General features: G+C 41.8%; 1 protein-coding gene across 3 annotated transcripts in view; it reads right to left on the bottom strand.

Moving 5' to 3' along the window:
- The window catches only part of LOC124545493, a 127,152-nt gene that overhangs the window by 56,823 nt on the left and 51,291 nt on the right, over positions 1-19,038 (bottom strand). For 2 of the 3 annotated variants that reach the window (XM_047124436.1, XM_047124438.1), the window contains exons 9-11: positions 15,587-15,867; positions 14,233-14,487; positions 4,494-4,598 (exon numbers count right to left, since the gene is read on the bottom strand). In XM_047124436.1, the coding sequence (XP_046980392.1) occupies positions 4,494-4,598; positions 14,233-14,487; positions 15,587-15,867 (641 nt within the window). The remainder of the gene's footprint in view (positions 1-4,493; positions 4,599-14,232; positions 14,488-15,586; positions 15,868-19,038) is intronic. The other variant, XM_047124437.1, reaches the window with a different exon arrangement.

The raw sequence follows: 19,038 nt of genomic DNA, 5'->3' as shown, positions 1-19,038 counted from the left end.
AAAAACAAAGATGATGTGACTTACCAAATGAAAGTGTTGGCAGGTCGACAGACACACAAACAAACACAAACATACACACACAATTCAAGCTTTCGCAACAAACTGTTGCCTCATCAGGAAAGAGGGAAGGAGAGGGAAAGACGAAAGGAAGTGGGTTTTAAGGGAGAGGGTAAGGAGTCATTCCAATCCCGGGAGCGGAAAGACTTACCTTAGGGGGGAAAAAAGGACGGGTATACACTCGCGCACACACACACATATTCATCCACACATATACAGACACATTGTTGGTAATGAGGATCACCCTGTGGCTAAACATGCCTTGGTGCACAGCCAGCACATCTTGGCACAGTGTTACACCGTCCGGGTTATCTGGATACTTCCCACCAACACCAACCTATCCGAACTCCGGAGATGGGAACTTGCCCTTCAGTATATCCTCTCTTCTCGTCATCCGCCAGGCCTCAATCTCCGCTAATTTCAAGTTGCCGCCACTCATACCTCACCTGTCTTTCAACAACTTCTTTGCCTCTACACTTCTGCCTCGACTGACATCTCTGCCCAAACTCTTTGTCTTTAAATATGTCTGCTTGTGTCTGTATGTGTGGGTGGATATGTGCGTGTGTGCGAGTGTATACCTGTCCTTTTTTCCCCCTAAGGTAAGTCTTTCCGCTCCCGGGATTGGAATGACTCCTTACCCTCTCCCTTAAAACCCACTTCCTTTCGTCTTCCCCTCTCCTTCCCTCTTTCCTGATGAGGCAACAGTTTGTTGCGAAAGCTTGAATTTTGTGTGTGTGTTTGTGTTTGTTTGTGTGTCTATCGACCTGCCAGCGCTTTTGTTCGGTAAGTCACCTCATCTTTGTTTTTATATATAACATATACAGACACAAGCAGACATATTTAAAGACAAAGAGTTTGGGCAGAGATGTCAGTCAAGGCAGAAGTGCAGAGGCAAAGGTGTTGTTGAATGACAGGTGAGGTATGAGTGGCGGCAACTTGAAATTAGTGGAGATTGAGGCTTGGTGGATAACGGGAAGAGAGGATATATTGAAGAGCAAGTTCCCATCTCCGGAGTTCGGATAGGTTGGTGTTAGTGGGAAGCATCCAGATAACCCGGACGGTGTAACACTGTGCCAAGATGTGCTGGCCGTGCACCAAGGCATGTTTAGCCACAGGGTGATCCTCATTACCAACAAACACTGTCTGCCTGTGTCCATTCATGCGAATGGACAGTTTGTTGCTGCTCATTCCCACATAGAATGCGTCACAGTGTAGGCAGGTCAGTTGGTAGATCACGTGGGTGCTTTCACACGTGGCTCTGCCTTTGATCGTGTACACTTTCAGGGTTACAGGACTGGAGCAGGTGGTGGTGGGAGGGTGCATGGGACAGGTTTTACACTGGGGGCGGTTACAAGGGTAGGAGCCAGAGGGTAGGGAAGGTGGTTTGGGGATTTCATAGGGATGAACTAAGAGGTTACGAAGGTTAGGTGGACGGCGGAAAGACACTCTTGGTGGAGTGGGGAGGATTTCATGAAGGATGGATCTCATTTCAGGGCAGGATTTGAGGAAGTCGTATCCCTGCTGGAGAGCCACATTCAGAATCTGATCCAGTCCCGGAAAGTATCCTGTCACAAGTGGGGCACTTTTGTGGTTCTTCTGTGGGAGGTTCTGGGTTTGAGAGGATGAGGAAGTGGCTCTGGTTATTTGCTTCTGTACCAGGCCGGGAGGGTAGTTGCAGGATGCGAAAGCTGTTGTCAGGTTGTTAGTGTAATGCTTCAGGGATTCCGGACTGGAGCAGATTCGTTTGCCACGAAGACCTAGGCTGTAGGGAAGGGACCGTTTGATGTGGAATGGGTGGCAGCTGTCGTAATGGAGGTACAGCTGCTTGTTGGTGGGTTTGATGTGGACGGACGTGTGAAGCTGGCCATTGGACAGGTGGAGGTCAACATCAAGGAAAGTGGCATGGGATTTGGTGTAGGACCAGGTGAATCTGATGGAACCAAAGGAGTTGAGGTTGGAGAGGAAATTCTGGAGTTCTTCTTCACTGTGAGTCCAGATCATGAAGATGTCATCAATAAATCTGTACCAAACTTTGGGTTGGCAGTCCTGGGTAACCAAGAAGGCTTCCTCTAAGCGACCCATGAATAGGTTGACGTACGAAGGGGCCATCCTGGTACCCATGGCTGTTCCCTTTAATTGTTGGTATGTCTGGCCTTCAAAAGTGAAGAAGTTGTGGGTCAGGATGAAGCTGGCTAAGGTAATGAGGAAAGAGGTTTTAGGTAGGGTGGCAGGTGATCGGCGTGAAAGGAAGTGCTCCATCGCAGCGAGGCCCTGGACGTGCGGGATATTTGTGTATAAGGAAGTGGCATCAATGGTTACAAGGATGGTTTCTGGGGGTAACGGATTGGGTAAGGATTCCAGGAGTTCGAGAAAGTGGTTGGTGTCTTTGATGAAGGTTGGGAGACTGCACGTAATGGCTTGAAGGTGTTGATCTACGTAGGCAGAGATACGTTCTGTGGGGGCTTGGTAACCAGCTACAATGGGGCGGCCGGGATGATTGGGTTTGTGAATTTTAGGAAGAAGGTAGAAGGTAGGGGTGCGGGGTGTCGGTGGGGTCAGGAGGTGGATGGAGTCAGGTGAAAGGTTTTGTAGGGGGCCTAAGGTTCTGAGGATTCCTTGAAGCTCCGCCTGGACATTTTCCGCTTTCAACACTATCGCTGCTATACAATTTTATCCCGCCTATATATACCCAATAATACGTAACCCACTTCCAAACCATAACCAAAAAAATTTTTATTTTCCGCTTTCAACACTACCGCTGCTACAACCGTTTCTAGTTCAATAACAGCTGCTTTCACGGATTAAACAACCATATATATATATATGGGTCACCAGCCATTTGACCATCTTCTGTGTGGATGCACATACTGAGGAATCGGCAGTAAAGCCATGACTAATGAGTGTGACGGGCAGCGGCACTATGAATACAGAGGGGGATAATAAGTTGCGAATGTGGGTCTCATGGCAGGTGTGACAGAGATAAGTCCCTGCAGTTGCACTATCCTCTGTATCCTCAGTGGCTCAGATGGATAGAGTGTCTGCCATGTAAGCAGGAGATCCCAGGTTCGAGTCCCAGTTGATACAAACATTTTCAGCTGTCCCCGTTGACTTATATCAATGCCTGTATGCAGGTAAGGGTATTCGTTTCATTGTAACTTATCAAAATTGTTGGAGGAAATATACATTACATAACATTTTAAATGTAAAAAGGGAATAAGTTCACCCACAATTTTCACTGACGAAACAGAACTCAGAACTCAAAACATTTGTGTCTACAACTATTAACTGGCAGACCACACTTACATACTTTAAAGAACTGGTGCCACTCATGCCTGTGGTTTCTGTGCATCTATTAACCAATTTAATTTTGAAATAAATATTGAACAGTGCCACATGTTTTTCTGAAGTGCCATCTAACCCTTTGACTTCATGTACACAAAAGTAAGTTCCTTGTTTTGTGAACTGACTGTAATGAAACAATGTCCACTACCTCAACACAAGAGAAAAGAGTGTTGTTGGCTGGGCGGCCCCACCTGGGGTCAATTGGCCACCTGGTGCAAGTCTTTCTATCTGACACCTGTTTGGGGAATTGCGTGTCTCTGTGATCAAGATGAGATAAAATGATGAGGACAACTTGAAGGCCAGCCCGAGTGAAGAAAATCTCCAATCCTGGAACTTGCAATCTAGAGGCTAACCACCAGACCAGTAGCTGCGAACAAGTCTGACACAAAAGAAATGAGACTTACGGAGCAAATTTGTGTACTTATCAAATTATTAGCAAGGATTTTCATGTCAGAGACATTTGTATGTTGCTTGTTTTCATCCATTCCTTCCACTGCTCAAAATATTTCTCCATATTGTTTTCCTGAGGTTGCATAGGGGGCTCAAGAACACAACTGTAGTAAACTGCTTGTCCATTGCTACAGAGTTGGTAAATTTTAATGAAACATGTCACAGAGACAGGACACAGTTAAAGGCAGAAAAGGTTGCACACTAATATGTTATGACAAGTAGTTCCTTGATGTTGTAAGCAGTCTTGTTTCTTTTGTTTTGAGGCAGGACAAGTTAAACTGTAGCTCTAATGAATACTCAAGATAAAATTCTAGCAAAGCCTGTGCCTTAGTTGTTGTATGTGCAGGCTAAAATATTCAAGAACTTAATTGAAAGTACATCATAAGTTTTATAGGGTAAGTACAGATAAAGTAATACTGTTACACATACATAAAACGAATCTGAGAGCCTACAGTGGACACTGAAATTGCTTAAGCATTCAGAAATTACAATAAGGCTGTGGACACATCTATGACAAAACTAAAATCGTCTCATACGTTCAATGGCCAGTAAAAGAAGGAAAGGGGTGGAGGAAGGAAATTACACTGCTTATCATGAGAATGAACTGTATATAATCTTAAAATTTGTACTTTATAGAAACAAACCTTCCGGTTCCTGCGATGAATCACTGACAACTGTGGCAGCACTTATGCAGTCCAACCAGCCTGTTAACTCATCTTCTGACTCCACTGCAAAGTAAAACACAGTACCTGGAAACAGGAAACACACACCTCAGACACAGGCAAATGCATCAGATGATATTGAAAATTTCTGTATTAAGTATCTGGAAAGAACTAGTAAAAAAAAAAAAAAAAAAAAAAAATCTCTCTCAACAGGAGTTTCATTATCAATAATGCTTTCACTGCAGTTCTCACAGTCCCTGAAGTACATAGTCCGTACCACAGAGAAGGTGACTGATTTTATATTTACGGAACCACTACTTCCACCTGTGATGTGATGCAGAGTGTTTCAACTACCTGCCGCCTTAGTATATTTTGAACCTCAGTTGTGAAAAGAGCAATGGAGTAATATGCAAACATTAAGGTTTGTTTCAAACTCAAAGTGGGCAAGAGTGCCACAGAAACTTTTGAAATAATACAATGTGTTTATGGTAGTTAAGCAATGAGTCATAAAAACATTTTTAAGTGTTATGCAAGACTTTGTGATGGCCGAGAGAGCATTGAATGTGAGCAACGTCCAAGAACATCAGTGACAGTTTGAGTCAAAGAAAATGTTGAAAAAGTGGTTGAAATTCTTTGAAACTATTGTTGAGCTTCTACCAAGTTAATTCAGAAGCTCACTGGAATTCCTAAACCAACCGTCCATCATATTCTGACTGAAAATACGGGCAAAAAGAACATCTGTTGTCGCTTTGTACCCCACTCGCTCATGGACGATCAAAAACACTGCAGAGAAATGAAACAATTTGCTGATGGGGATTCAGACTTCTTGTTGTGAATCATAACAGGTGATGCAACATGGTGTCTTTAGTATGAGGCACTTACAAAGCGCTAGAGCTTGGAATGGAAAGGACCAGAATCTCCGAAACCAAAAAAAGTCTGAATGCAGAAAAGCCACGCAAGACACTGCTCACAGTCTTCTTTGATTCCAAAGGAATTGTCCCTAAAGAATTCGCTTCAGAAGATCAAATGGTGTACACACATTATTACTTGGGAATTCTAACTCATTTACAAGTGAAGACTGTTTGGGCGAGGCCTGAATACTGCAACCAAGGAACATGGTGTTTGTTGCATGATAATACTCCAGCACACTAAAGTACGAGCATACATCATTTCTTGGCCTCCAAAAAGGTATCACTGCACTTTACCACCCTCCATATTCGTCAGATTTGGCTCTGTGCGACTTCTGGCTGTTTCTCAAACTGAAAATGGGGGGTGAAAGGATGGCTTTTCACATGATTTCCGATATCCAGGTGGCTATGACAATAGTCCTGAAGGCAGTTCCAACTGTTGACTATCAGAATTGTTTTGAACATTTTTTCCAACACTTGCAGTTGTGTATTGACTCACATCTACATCTACATTCTACATCTACATTGATACTCCGCAAGCCACCCAACGGTGTGTGGCGGAGGGCACTTTACGTGCCACTGTCATTACCTCCCTTTCCTGTTCCAGTCGCGTATGGTTCGCGGGAAGAACGACTGTCTGAAAGCCTCCGTGCGCGCTCTAATCTCTCTAATTTTACATTCGTGATCTCCTCGGGAAGTATAAGTAGGGGGAAGCAATATATTCGATACCTCATCCAGAAACGCACCCTCTCGAAACTTGGCGAGCAAGCTACACCGCGATGCAGAGCGCCTCTCTTGCAGAGTCTGCCGCTTGAGTTTATTAAACATCTCCGTAACGCTATCACGGTTACCAAATAACCCAGTGACGAAACGCGCCGCTCTTCTTTGGATCTTTTCTATCTCCTCCGTCAACCCGACCTGGTACGGATCCCACACTGATGAGCAATACTCAAGTATAGGTCGAACGAGTGTTTTGTAAGCCACCTCCTTTGTTGATGGACTACATTTTCTAAGCACTCTCCCAATGAATCTCAACCTGGTACCCGCCTTACCAACAATTAGTTTTATATGATCATTCCACTTCAAATCGTTCCGTACGCATACTCCCAGATATTTTACAGAAGTAACTGCTACCAGTGTTTGTTCCGCTATCATATAATCATACAATAAAGGATCCTTCTTTCTATGTATTCGCAATACATTACATTTGTCTATGTTAAGGGTCAGTTGCCACTCCCTGCACCAAGTGCCTATCCGCTGCAGATCTTCCTGTATTTCGCTACAATTTTCTAATGCAGCAACTTCTCTGTATACTACAGCATCATCCGCGAAAAGCCGCATGGAACTTCCGACACTATCTACTAAGTCATTTATATATATTGTGAAAAGCAATGGGCCCATAACACTCCCCTGTGGCACGCCAGAGGTTACTTTAACGTCTGTAGACGTCTCTCCATTGATAACAACATGCTGTGTTCTGTTTGCTAAAAACTCTTCAATCCATCCACACAGCTGGTCTGATATTCCGTAGGCTCTTACTTTGTTTATCAGGCGACAGTGCGGAACTGTATCGAACGCCTTCCGGAAGTCAAGAAAAATAGCATCTACCTGGGAGCCTGTATCTAATATTTTCTGGGTCTCATGAACAAATAAGGCGAGTTGGGTCTCACACGATCGCTGTTTCCGGAATCCATGTTGATTCCTACATAGTAGATTCTGGGTTTCCAGAAATGACATGATACGCGAGCAAAAAACATGTTCTAAAATTCTACAAGAGATCGACGTAAGAGATATAGGTCTATAGTTTTGCGCATCTGCTCGACGACCCTTCTTGAAGACTGGGACTATCTGTGCTCTTTTCCAATCATTTGGAACCCTCCGTTCCTCTAGAGACTTGCGGTACACGGCTGTTAGAAGGGGGGCAAGTTCTTTCGCGTACTCTGTGTAGAATCGAATTGGTATCCCGTCAGGTCCAGCGGACTTTCCTCTATTGAGTGATTCCAGTTGCTTTTCTATTCCTTGGACACTTATTTCGATGTCAGCCATTTTTTCGTTTGTGCGAGGATTTAGAGAAGGAACTGCAGTGCGGTCTTCCTCTGTGAAACAGCTTTGGAAAAAGGTGTTTAGTATTTCAGCTTTACGCGTGTCATCCTCTGTTTCAATGCCATCATCATCCTGTAGTGTCTGGATATGCTGTTTCGAGCCACTTACTGATTTAACGTAAGACCAGAACTTCCTAGGATTTTCTGTCAAGTCGGTACATAGAATTTTACTTTCGAATTCAATGAACGCTTCACGCATAGCCCTCCTTACGCTAACTTTGACATCGTTTAGCTTCAGTTTGTCTGAGAGGTTTTGGCTGCGTTTAAACTTGGAGTGGAGCTATTTTGAATAAAAAAGGCATGTACACTACAAACAACCAATGTCTTATTTTATTTCACATCAGTTACCTTCTCTGTGGGATGGGCTGTGAAAATGATCATGGTGGTGATGGAACAAGAAAATATGGGAAAATATTGGCACGCATTACAAAATTACTGAACAACTATTATTGTAGTAATTAACAAAGCCTTCTACAGAATTAAAACAATTTGATTCCCATTTGTATGTGTGACAACCTGTTGGTGTCAGTTTCTTACTTGAAGAACAATTTGTTGATCGCTTTAACTGTAACAATAACTGTGGTAAAACAGAAAGATATATTGTTTAATTTTGAAGGTAATATTATAACCATTAAACCTTAGAGTAAAAAAATAAGTGATCTACTTGAAGTGCACTCATAAATCTAAAAAATCTGAATTATCAGATGCAGCTGATATGCAAACTCCAAACCTTGGCTTTAAACACTGTATGGTGTGATTCTGTGAACAAAGGCTTTAATAATCTCTTATGAAGCTCTTATCATCAAGATGCTTAAACCACACAAAAGATGTAGTTAAACTATAAATTGCCCTTTGTGTAATGGTATGAGTACTGATATACTCTACAACAAATTATAGTAGTGTTGTTTCCCCCCTCACCCTCACCCAACAGTTTATGTCATGCAAAATAGCTGTTATGTCATCCCAAGAACACACATGGGGAAAAAAAGAAAAAAGGACATAAAAACTACAACAGATCTGATGAAAATACCTATTAACAGAAATTCAATGTTTGAAACTTATATCCTGCAGATGGCATCTTCTTCGCATGCTGTACCATAAATTCATCAAATTAGCCACCATGGCTCCCCCTAGACACAGCAAAATCTCAAAGATGATATTCTTACCAAATAAGTCATGCACAAATGTCATTTATTGCCTTACATGCAAGATATTCCCAAATCAAAACTGGCAAGGCTGTGAAAATTGTGTAATGAATATTCAAAAGAAGATTACCACCTCAACATGAGTGACCTGAAATAACAGTTATTGTGATCTCTTCATTTCAGTGGGAATAATGTCCACTAACCTCTGTGCTGAACAAAACACTATACAGTCACTTGAGAGCTATGTAATGGGTATCAATGAACTGTAGTAGGGCTGTTTTCAGCCAGGAATGATATTTCCACTTATTCATTCACTCTGGAGGGAGGTACACTTCTCATTTGAAATACACAATGTGGGCAAAAATTCACTGTCCTCATTTATGTTCATTTTCACTAGTTGACGAAATGCTAATTGCAGCCAGAGTTTGTGCTTCAGAATTCACATGATCTGCAAGTTGTACACATGAAAGTTTAAATAAATATGGAGAATTCAGCAAATGCACTCTTGAGACAACCTGACAGCAGGTTATGAAGCTTATGAAGCGAAAGCTTTATGCTCCATAACAAAGAGCCTTGAAATTCTGTGTTTTAAATGGATTTGAGATAATATAATCTCTTCACACTTTGTAATCAACATTTTTACAGATATTTGAAGGGGACTCAATTGTGATAACTGGAAAAGCATGTACTGACTCTAATAAACTTCCAAGCCATCACTGGGTTTGTAAAATTTGTGTTTTTAAGTAACTACAGCCATGGGATCCCACACAAATTTTTCCACGGCATCAAGATTCTAAAATAGCAGTTATTGATATAAATGAGTTTTCAGTTTAGAGTCATGTCATGCTTCAGAACAAAATTTATAATAATTTACTTTATTTCAGAGAATTGATTGTTATCCTTTTAAAATATGAATAAAAATTCTGTATATAGATCAGAGGGCAAGTCTGGTAGGCACATTATTAATGTACACTCCTCTACTGCATTTATCATTTTGTAATGTATCAACAATACATCTGTTTGTCCAAGGTAAAATTAGGTGTTAAACAGTAACAACTATAATGGGCATGTGTCCTGTGTATGTAAATAAACTCTAATTAACCTAGTCTTTATTTTTCAGCACAAAATTTCTTTGAAATATAAGGAGCTAATACAACACAATGATGGGTAACAAATACAAGACTGGAACAAGAGGTAACCCCCTCAGTGTATCTATAAATGCTCTTCTCCTATTAAGAGATCTGGTAACTGCTCTGTCCCAAGAAACAAAAATCCTTACACAATATTACATGAAATGTGACAGATCTGTCTTCCACTGGAACTGCTGTAAACAAAAAACTTGACACTAGAACAGAAACTCTGACCCAGATATCTGAGATTCTCTGCAAAAGCAATGATAATTAATGCTTCAAAGCTCATCTTAAAACATTTATGTACATCTACTACTGTTTGCTTCCTCTGCAAATACCGACAACCTATATAAATATATCTCTGTAATAAATACATATGACATAACTTCCTAGCATGAAACCCACGAAATGTCATTCAAGTCAAACGTATAATAATTGTAAGTAAAGCTATAAAACAAATTGTCAGTATCTATAGTGTATGACAAACAAGTCGGTTTTCATTATAGTAAAGTCACAGAATAATGGAGCACCTCACGAATTGCAAACATTGCACTTTACATCCCACAGTGCATGAAAAATGCATTTCCTATTGGCAATTATTTCCCAAAATGTGTTGCGCAGACAACAAATACAGATAAATCATCACTGGTAGCAGGAAATATTGGCATATAACAAACAAAACCTTAAGATTCCATGCTAAGTATCACTCATCATAAAACTGTACAACACTGCAGCCAAGTTTCTAACTGGCTTCAAATATGGCAACATCTTGGGCAGTCCATGTTGTTTATATAGGTTGTTGACAACACCAATTACAGTAAAAGAAATTACAGCAATACGAGTGTCATCTCTTACATATTTAAGATTGATCACTAGATGGTGTTTACTGAGACATGATGTTACTACTGTTGTGATATTACTGCTGTCATGACATTAATATTGTTTTAAAATTGATCATTCGTTATAACACCGGTGGCTCATAAGCTGCCTGTGCAGTTTCTTTACAGCCATTTTTTAAGAAACAATGTTGTGAAAAAATGGTGATTTTACACAAAGGCATACAATGGATAATTTTTTACCAATTTTCATACAGGCCTAACTCAACAACAATATTTTGAATTGCTTTGATCAACTTTTGGTAATCACTTGCCTTCAGACTAGCTTGTTTATATTTGGATTGGAAATTTTGTCTAGTTTCTGATTTAGTCAATGTTGAATTTTATGAAGGTTGACCAAAATCAGTTGTTCCAAGTTATATGATAGCAGCAAACATGCCTTTGCCCTAGCCAGATTACACTCCCATATTTTATTTTCTCAGGCTTGTCTGACATTTGGCGTTACCCCCAAAGGCCTCACACTTAAAGTTCCCATCTCTGGCTGCAACCCTTCTTTCCATCAGTCCCTATACCAGTTCCAAACTGAACAATCCATTGCCCTCACCCACCTAATCCTTCACCTACACATCAACTCAGCCAATGAACACACCCGTCAACTCCTATCCTTAATAAAAGTCCTCAATCTTTCCTCTCCCACATCCACACCGGCTGTTCAGAGCATCCTCCTACAGGCCAATCGCAAATTAGAACAGCATGCCACCCTCCACCTTAAATAACTACCCAATCTCCTGGTTTCCCACCTCCGGAAATGCAACTCACTCACCCTTCACAACCTTTCCAGCAAACCTCAACCTCCTCTCGTTGCACACAAACCCAGTCTCTCCCATCTACTCAATCTCCCACTTCCAGCTCCACTCCCTCCAAAACCTCAAAATTCCAATCACACAATCTGGAACCACAACACCCTAATTCAGTAGTTAACCTTTCCTCCAAACCTCTCTCCCAATCCGAAACCTCTGTCCTATCCAAAGGCCTCACCTTCAGCCCCACTCCCAGATTCAACCAAACAGCCCTCGCCAAAGATTTACTGTCCTACACTCGTACTCTCTGCTGGAAGTATCACTTTGCCACAAAGAAAAATGATCCTAACCCTACCCCTAACGATCCAACTCCCCACAACACTATCCAAATTGAACCCTGCCTGGAACAGTTCCATCCTCCGTCACAGTGGGACCCACCGCCTCTTTTCCTCAAAATCATCCCCTCCAAACCTTCCAGGAATTTCTGACTTCCAGCCTTGCCTCTCAATCCTTCATAAAAAACCTTAATCCTACTCCCAACATCACCTCTGCTGAAGCCCAAGCTATCCGTGATCTGAAGACTGACCGGTCCATCGTCATCCTTCCGGTGGACAAGGGTTCCACGACCGTGGTACTTGATCGTCGGGAGTATGTGGCTGAGGGACTGCGTCAGCTTTCAGACAACACCACATACAAAGTTTGCCAAGATAATCCCATTCCTGATGTCCAGGAGGAGCTTCAAGGAATCCTCAGAACCTTAGGCCCCCTACAAAACCTTTCACCTGACTCCATCAACCTTCTGACCCCACCGACACCCCGCACCCCTACCTTCTACCTTCTTCCTAAATTTCACAAACCCAATCATCCCAGCTGCCCCATTGTAGCTGGGTACCAAGCCCCCACAGAACGTATCTCTGCCTACGTAGATCAACACCTTCAACCCATTACATGCTGTCTCCCATCCTTCATCAAAGACACCAACCACTTTCTTGAATTCCTGGAATCCTTACCCAATCTGTTACCCCCGGAAACCATCCTTGTAACCACTGATGCCACTTCCTTATACACAAATACCCCGCACGTCCAGGGCCTCGCTGTGATGGAGCACTTCCTTTCACACCGTTCACCTGCCACCCTACCTAAAACCTCTTTCCTCATTACCTCAGCCAGCTTCATCCTGACCCACAACTTCTTCACTTTTGAAGACCAGACATACCAACAATTAAAGGGAACAGCCATGGGTACCAGGATGGCTCCCTCGTACGCCAACCTATTCATGGGTCGCTTAGAGGAAGCCTTCTTGGTTACCCAAGCCTGCCAACCCAAAGTTTGGTACAGATTTATTGATGACATCTTCATGATCTGGACTCACAGTGAAGAAGAACTCCAGAATTTCCTCTCCAACCTCAACTCCTTTGGTTCCATCAGATTCACCTGGTCCCACTCCAAATCCCATGCCACTTTCCTTGATGTTGACCTCCACCTGTCCAGTGGCCAGCTTCACACGTCCGTCCACATCAAACCCACCAACAAGCAACAGTACCTCCATTATGACAGCTGCCACCCATACCACATCAAACGGTCCCTTCCGTACAGCCTAGGTCTTCGTGGCAAACGAATCTGCTCCAATCCGGAATCCCTGAACCATTACACCAACAACCTGACAACAGCTTTCGCATCCCGCAACTACCCTCCCGACCTGGTACAGAAGCAAATAACCAGAGCCACTTCCTCATCCTCTCAAACCCAGAACACTGTGACGCATTCTATGTGGGAAGGACCAGCAACAAACTGTCCATTCGCATGAATGGACACAGGCAGACAGTGTTTGTTGGTAATGAGGATCACCCTGTGGCTAAACATGCCTTGGTGCACGTCCAGCACATCTTGGCACAGTGTTACACCATCCGGGTTATCTGGGTATTTCCCACTAACACCAACCTATCCGAACTCCGGAGATGGGAACTTGCTCTTCAATATATCCTCTCTTCCCGCTATCCACCAGGCCTCAATCTCCGCTAATTTCAAGTCGCCGCCACTCATACCTCACCTGTCATTCAACAACATCTTTGCTTCTGCACTTCCACCTCGACTGACATCTGTGCCCAAACTCTTTGCCTCTGTATATGTCTGCCTGTGCCTGTATATGTGTGGATGGATATGTGCGCGCGGGCGCGCGCGAGTGTACACCCGTCCTTTTTTCCCCCTAAGGTAAGTCTTTCTGCTTCCGGGATTGGAATGACACCTTACCCTCTCCTTTAAAACCCACATCCTTTCGTCTTTCCCTCTCCTTCCCTCTTTCCTGACAAAGCAACCGTTGGTTGTGAAAGCTAGAATTTTGTGTGTATATTTGTGTTTGTTTGTGTGTCTATCGACGTGCCAGCGCTTTCGTTTGGTAAGTCACATCATCTTTGCTTTTAGATATATTTTTCCCGCGTGGAATGTTTCCCTCTCTCTCTCTCTCTCTCTCTCTCTCTCTCTCTCTCTCTCTCTCTCTCTCTCTCTCTCTCATATATATATAAGGTAGTGATTTTTCATTACCTCCAGGTGGTGTTGAATTCTTGCAAAACTAGGTTTTTGATGTAATAACATAGGCCAGGAAAAAAAATGAACACAGAACTGGTTCAAATGCATGCAAAAGTATATAAATTTTAAAGAAAAACTTTTGAGAAATGATAAAACAATTTACATTAATTTTTTTCATTACTTCTGAAGAAACTTAAAAGTGGCTTGTGTAGTATAAAAGCCACTACTCATTGTTTGTATGTGACACCTGAGTAACAGTCAGAGCAACGCTTGCCTGTATGGTATATCTTGAAAGCAAAGCTCTTCGATTTAACTTCTGTAGCAGGTGCTGCAGTAAACCCTGGTAATGACACCATGATATCCGCATGTGCTGCTTCACGTGAACGGAAGCCGTAAAAGACCGGTGTTCGGAGCACACACCAAGCCCGCACCCATGCAGCACCAGCACCTCCTTGCCGGCACCGACGCACCAGCCATCCTGATTTTTCAGCACCCACAGTAGCCTCAGCTGCAGGTATGTTGCGACGTCCTAGTAACAATTTTAGTGAATGAAGAACATCTTAAGAGTCAATATGAGACTTCATTTCGATTTGTTGATAGAAATGAGCCCTACTGGGAAACAAGTGACATTCTCCTAACCATTACTATTAACAAAATTTCTGGCCACTTAAATTCAAGAAGTAAACTCAAAATTTATGAATCACAGATCCATAATTTTCTCCTCCTCAAATATAATAAACTAGACCTGAAGTCTACTACTGAGTTATTCAACATAATTTATTATTCTAAATAATTTAGGAATAAAGGTAAGAATTTACCGAATAGCATAGGCAGATGGACGGAAGTACGGACGGACGGACGGACGGACGGACGGCCGCGCGCGCGCACACACACACACACACACACACACACACACACACACACACACACACGCACACGCGCGCGCGCGCACACACACACACGCACACACACACCTGCCTGTACAGCCCCATTGTGCCATCTGAATACCCAATGCTGAGGCTGCAGTTCGGCAAGTAGACTCGCGTGAGGGGTATATCGGATGGAGTAGGTGAGGGGATAAATGAGGTGGGAAGTGACAAAAAGGAGAGGATTTTATAGCCAACATTTGAACAAGACATTTAGTGAGGCAAGATGTCAAGTTTTTGACAATGGTAGCATTGATAGCATACACGTGTAAACAAGATAAAAGATACATATTCAGATGAATGCGCAGCTTACTGTTGCAGCACCTTTAATACAGACACTAATGAAAAAAGGAACCCACTCACGCACTCCAAAAGTAGCGTTACGCTAGCAAGTAAGACAGCAAAAACGTTAAAACGACTAATTATTGTAAAATTTAGCATGCTCACTTTAGAATCCAACATGACAAACTGGCTACATTTATTTTTGACTAGGCCCTCTATAATTTTTGCCCCAGGTTGGAAATATATTTTTCCAAACAAACAACATGCAGAGATGTGGAAAACTGAATAGCTGCTGAGCAAAGGCAACAAATGGAGTTGTATATACACTACAGCTAAATTAATATAATCATCAAAAAGTTTTCACTTCTTACAAGTCAACTATGAAATTGGACAATATCAAGTTAAAAATGGTTTACTCACTTGACAACAACAAATTCCTCTTTTTCTGTGTTCTCGGACTAAGCACGGGCAGAGGTATACGGGGCTTTGTTGGAGGTGCTGGTTCAGATGGTGTATTTGAAAAGTGAGTATTTTGCAGTGGAAGTGTCTGTGTTCTTTCGGTATTACTGCTTGAAGGTACAGACTGAGCGCCTGGAGGAAGAGGAATGATGTCTCTTGCATTAGCTGTGGTATGCTCCACAGTGACAGCAGCAGAAGATGAAGGTATGGTGCTGTTTCCTACTTCTGACATTTCCGATATGCTAGAGGAGGGAGAAACAATTTTGTTAATCAACTGATTCAGAAAAATATACCAAAATGTAAGGATAAAACACTTATTTTACAAAGATCTTTATTATAACCTTGCTTTTGGAAGACAGTAACCCAAAATACCAAATACAAAGTGCACATGCAGGCAAGTAACAAAAACAAACAGTCCACACAAAGTTAACTATCATAAGTCATGACACTCCTAAAAGAAAGTGGTATAAATTTAGAAAATTTGACAAATATTATATTGTATGTGAAACCAGCGAGCATAATTAGGCAAGAGGCCTTCCTCTAATATCAGATACCTGTGACATCCCAAATAAGCAACAGAAACAATAATTAACACACACTGTAGAAAATGTATGGGAGTTCTGAAATGTTATAGTTAAAAATTTTATACTTAAGAGGTGAAGTTCCTCAGCCACTGTAAATAAAATAATTTAGGCAATAATTACAGCAACTGGTCACTTTTACATGAAGCTGATTTCTGCTAATACCACACCACTTTCATGTGACAAAGCTTACCAGAAGGTGCACATTTTCATTAAGCAATGAAATTTATGTACTGGAGGGTGCTAGCACTGAACTTGAGGCTATAACAAAATATTTCAGTGCAGCACAGCACAAAATGGATAAATACACAATGAAAATAATTCTGAAAGTAGTGTAGACAAATTACTTTCAAGTGGACTCATGTCAGTTTATAGACTGTGTACCACAGTAGGTAGTTCGATTGAAGAGGAATGGGAATCTCTAAAATGGACATTCACAGAAGTTGGACAGAAAAACACAGGTACAAGGGAGGTAACAGCAAAGAAATCTCAGGTAAAAAGAGGATATATTTCAGATTATCAATGAAAGAAGAAACTACAAAAATGTTCACAGTAATTCAGTCACTTGGGAATGGGACATGCAGGATGCCAAGGCAAAATGGCTGCATAAAAAAATGTAAAGAAATAAAAGAAGAAATGGTCATCGGAAGGACTGATTTGGCACATAGAAAACTCAAAACAGCCATCTCTAAAATTAAAAGCAAGGACACCAACAATAAAGTGCAATGAGAATTCCATTGTTAAGTGCGGAAGTGAGAGGGAAAGGTCTCTACAAGGAGTAGGACTTGTCTGATGACGTGACTGAGGATGAAATGAGAGTCAACATGGAACACACGGAGGATCCAATCTAATAAGGCAGAAGCGATAGATAATAATTTTGGAAATCACTGGAGGAAGTGGCAACCAAATGTCTACTGAAGTCAGTGCGATGAATCTGTAAGTATGGAAACGTACCACCAGACTTTAGGAAAAATACCAACCACACAACCCCAAATCTTGCAAGAGCAGCTATCACACAATCAGCTTAACTATCATGCACCGAAGTAAAATAACATACAAAAAAATTGAAAAGAAAATCATTAGTCTGTTCAATGACAGTCAGTTTGGTTTTCAGAAAGATAAGGGCACCAAAGAGGCATTCTAACACTGTGATTAATAATGAAAGTAAGACTTTAAAAAAATCAAGACACATTCATAGGATTTATGGATCTAGAAAATACACAATATGTTTGAGAACCAAGAGGGAACAATAAGAATGTAACAAGAATGAAGGAATCAGATTAAAAAGGGTGCAAGACAGGGAAGTAGTCCTTAACTACTAGTGTTCCAGCTATACATTGAAGAAGCAGTGATGGAAATACAAGAAACATCCAAATGTGGGCCTAAAATTCAGGATGAGAAGATATCTATGATAAGATTTGCTGATGACATGGTTTTATCAGTAATGTTACAAAGAATTACATGACATATTGAATGGCAAGAACAGTTTACTGAATTCACATTATTATTTGTGAGTACACTGAAGAAAGATAGAGAGTTGTGAGGAGCAGCAGAAATGAGGTTAGTGATGAACTTAACATCAAAACTGAGGACCAACAAGTAGATGAAGTTAAGGAATTCTGCTACCTTAGAAGTATAACAAAACTTGCTGAACGAAGCAAGAACATAAAAAGCATGTTAGCGCAGGTAAATTTTTTGGCCCACATTTGGACCTTTCTTTTATTTCCATCACAGGTTGAGGGAATTCTGCCAGCATCAAATATCAGCCTTAAACTGAGGAAGAAATATCTGAGAATGCATGTGCGTGGCACAGCTTTGCATCGTAGTTAACCATGGACTGTGGGAAAACCGGAAAGAAAGAGAACTGAAATGTTTGACTTGCAGTGATCTAGAAGGATGCTGAAAATAGGTAAACTGATAAAAAAAAATGATTGCCACATCCCCCCCCCCCCCCAATGCTTCAATTTAGGCACCCACTGCCTGACAAAAGAGATTGTGCTATTTGCAAAGATTCTGTAAAGACGAGGGTTTCACAGAGGGAAGCCTTCTGGTGCACTTCTTTGTCCAGAGCTAAACAGATTATTGCATCACACACCATGGAGTCTGCATAAATCATTACGGGCATCAGTAACGAACTGACACTTATGGCAAAGGCTGGGAAGTTTGGCTGCCCAAGCCCTATATGACTGGTTTGGTTTCATGCGGCATCGGTAGAATTCAACTCGTGGTGCTATGACCAGCATTCATTTATGATGGTAGTTGGACAATAAACTGCACATCAGATCAAAGGTGAGAACTACCGGTTCTTGTAATGGGCAAGATGACACAGTAATTGATACACTTTTGGTGGAATAGGGCTATGCACAAATTCAGGTCTGTGACACAAAGCTGGAAAATGCTGTCTTGAGTCTTTTTTCATAAGCTTCCTAATTCTCAGCTGAACCATCATACAGAGGAAACGTGGGTGGATAGACTGGTGGAATGGTACCCTGTCTGTCAATGGAAGCTGACAAAGTGGCCACTTGCAAAGTGAGCTGTTCATTCAGAGATGGTAGCATGGTGTCCATTATGACTAAACCTGATGTAACCACACTGAAAGATTGCACATGTGGAAACCCTTCCAAACTCGTCGGCATAAATGAAACTGATCCAAGTAACACAAATATGGCTATATTCACAAATCGCTGAATAACAATGTAAACTACAAACTAAAAGAACATAGTGAGTACAAGTAAGTGCTGCTCCACACATCTATATGTGTGAGCCACCAGAAGACAGCGTGGGAAAGACCACGCCGTGTGCATGGTTCCTACAGGCAGCTTCTAATGGTCA

Source organism: Schistocerca americana, chromosome 8 (assembly GCF_021461395.2).
Source record: "Schistocerca americana isolate TAMUIC-IGC-003095 chromosome 8, iqSchAmer2.1, whole genome shotgun sequence".
NCBI lineage: Eukaryota > Metazoa > Arthropoda > Insecta > Orthoptera > Acrididae > Schistocerca > Schistocerca americana.
This window is presented reverse-complemented; position numbering and strand designations above follow the sequence as displayed.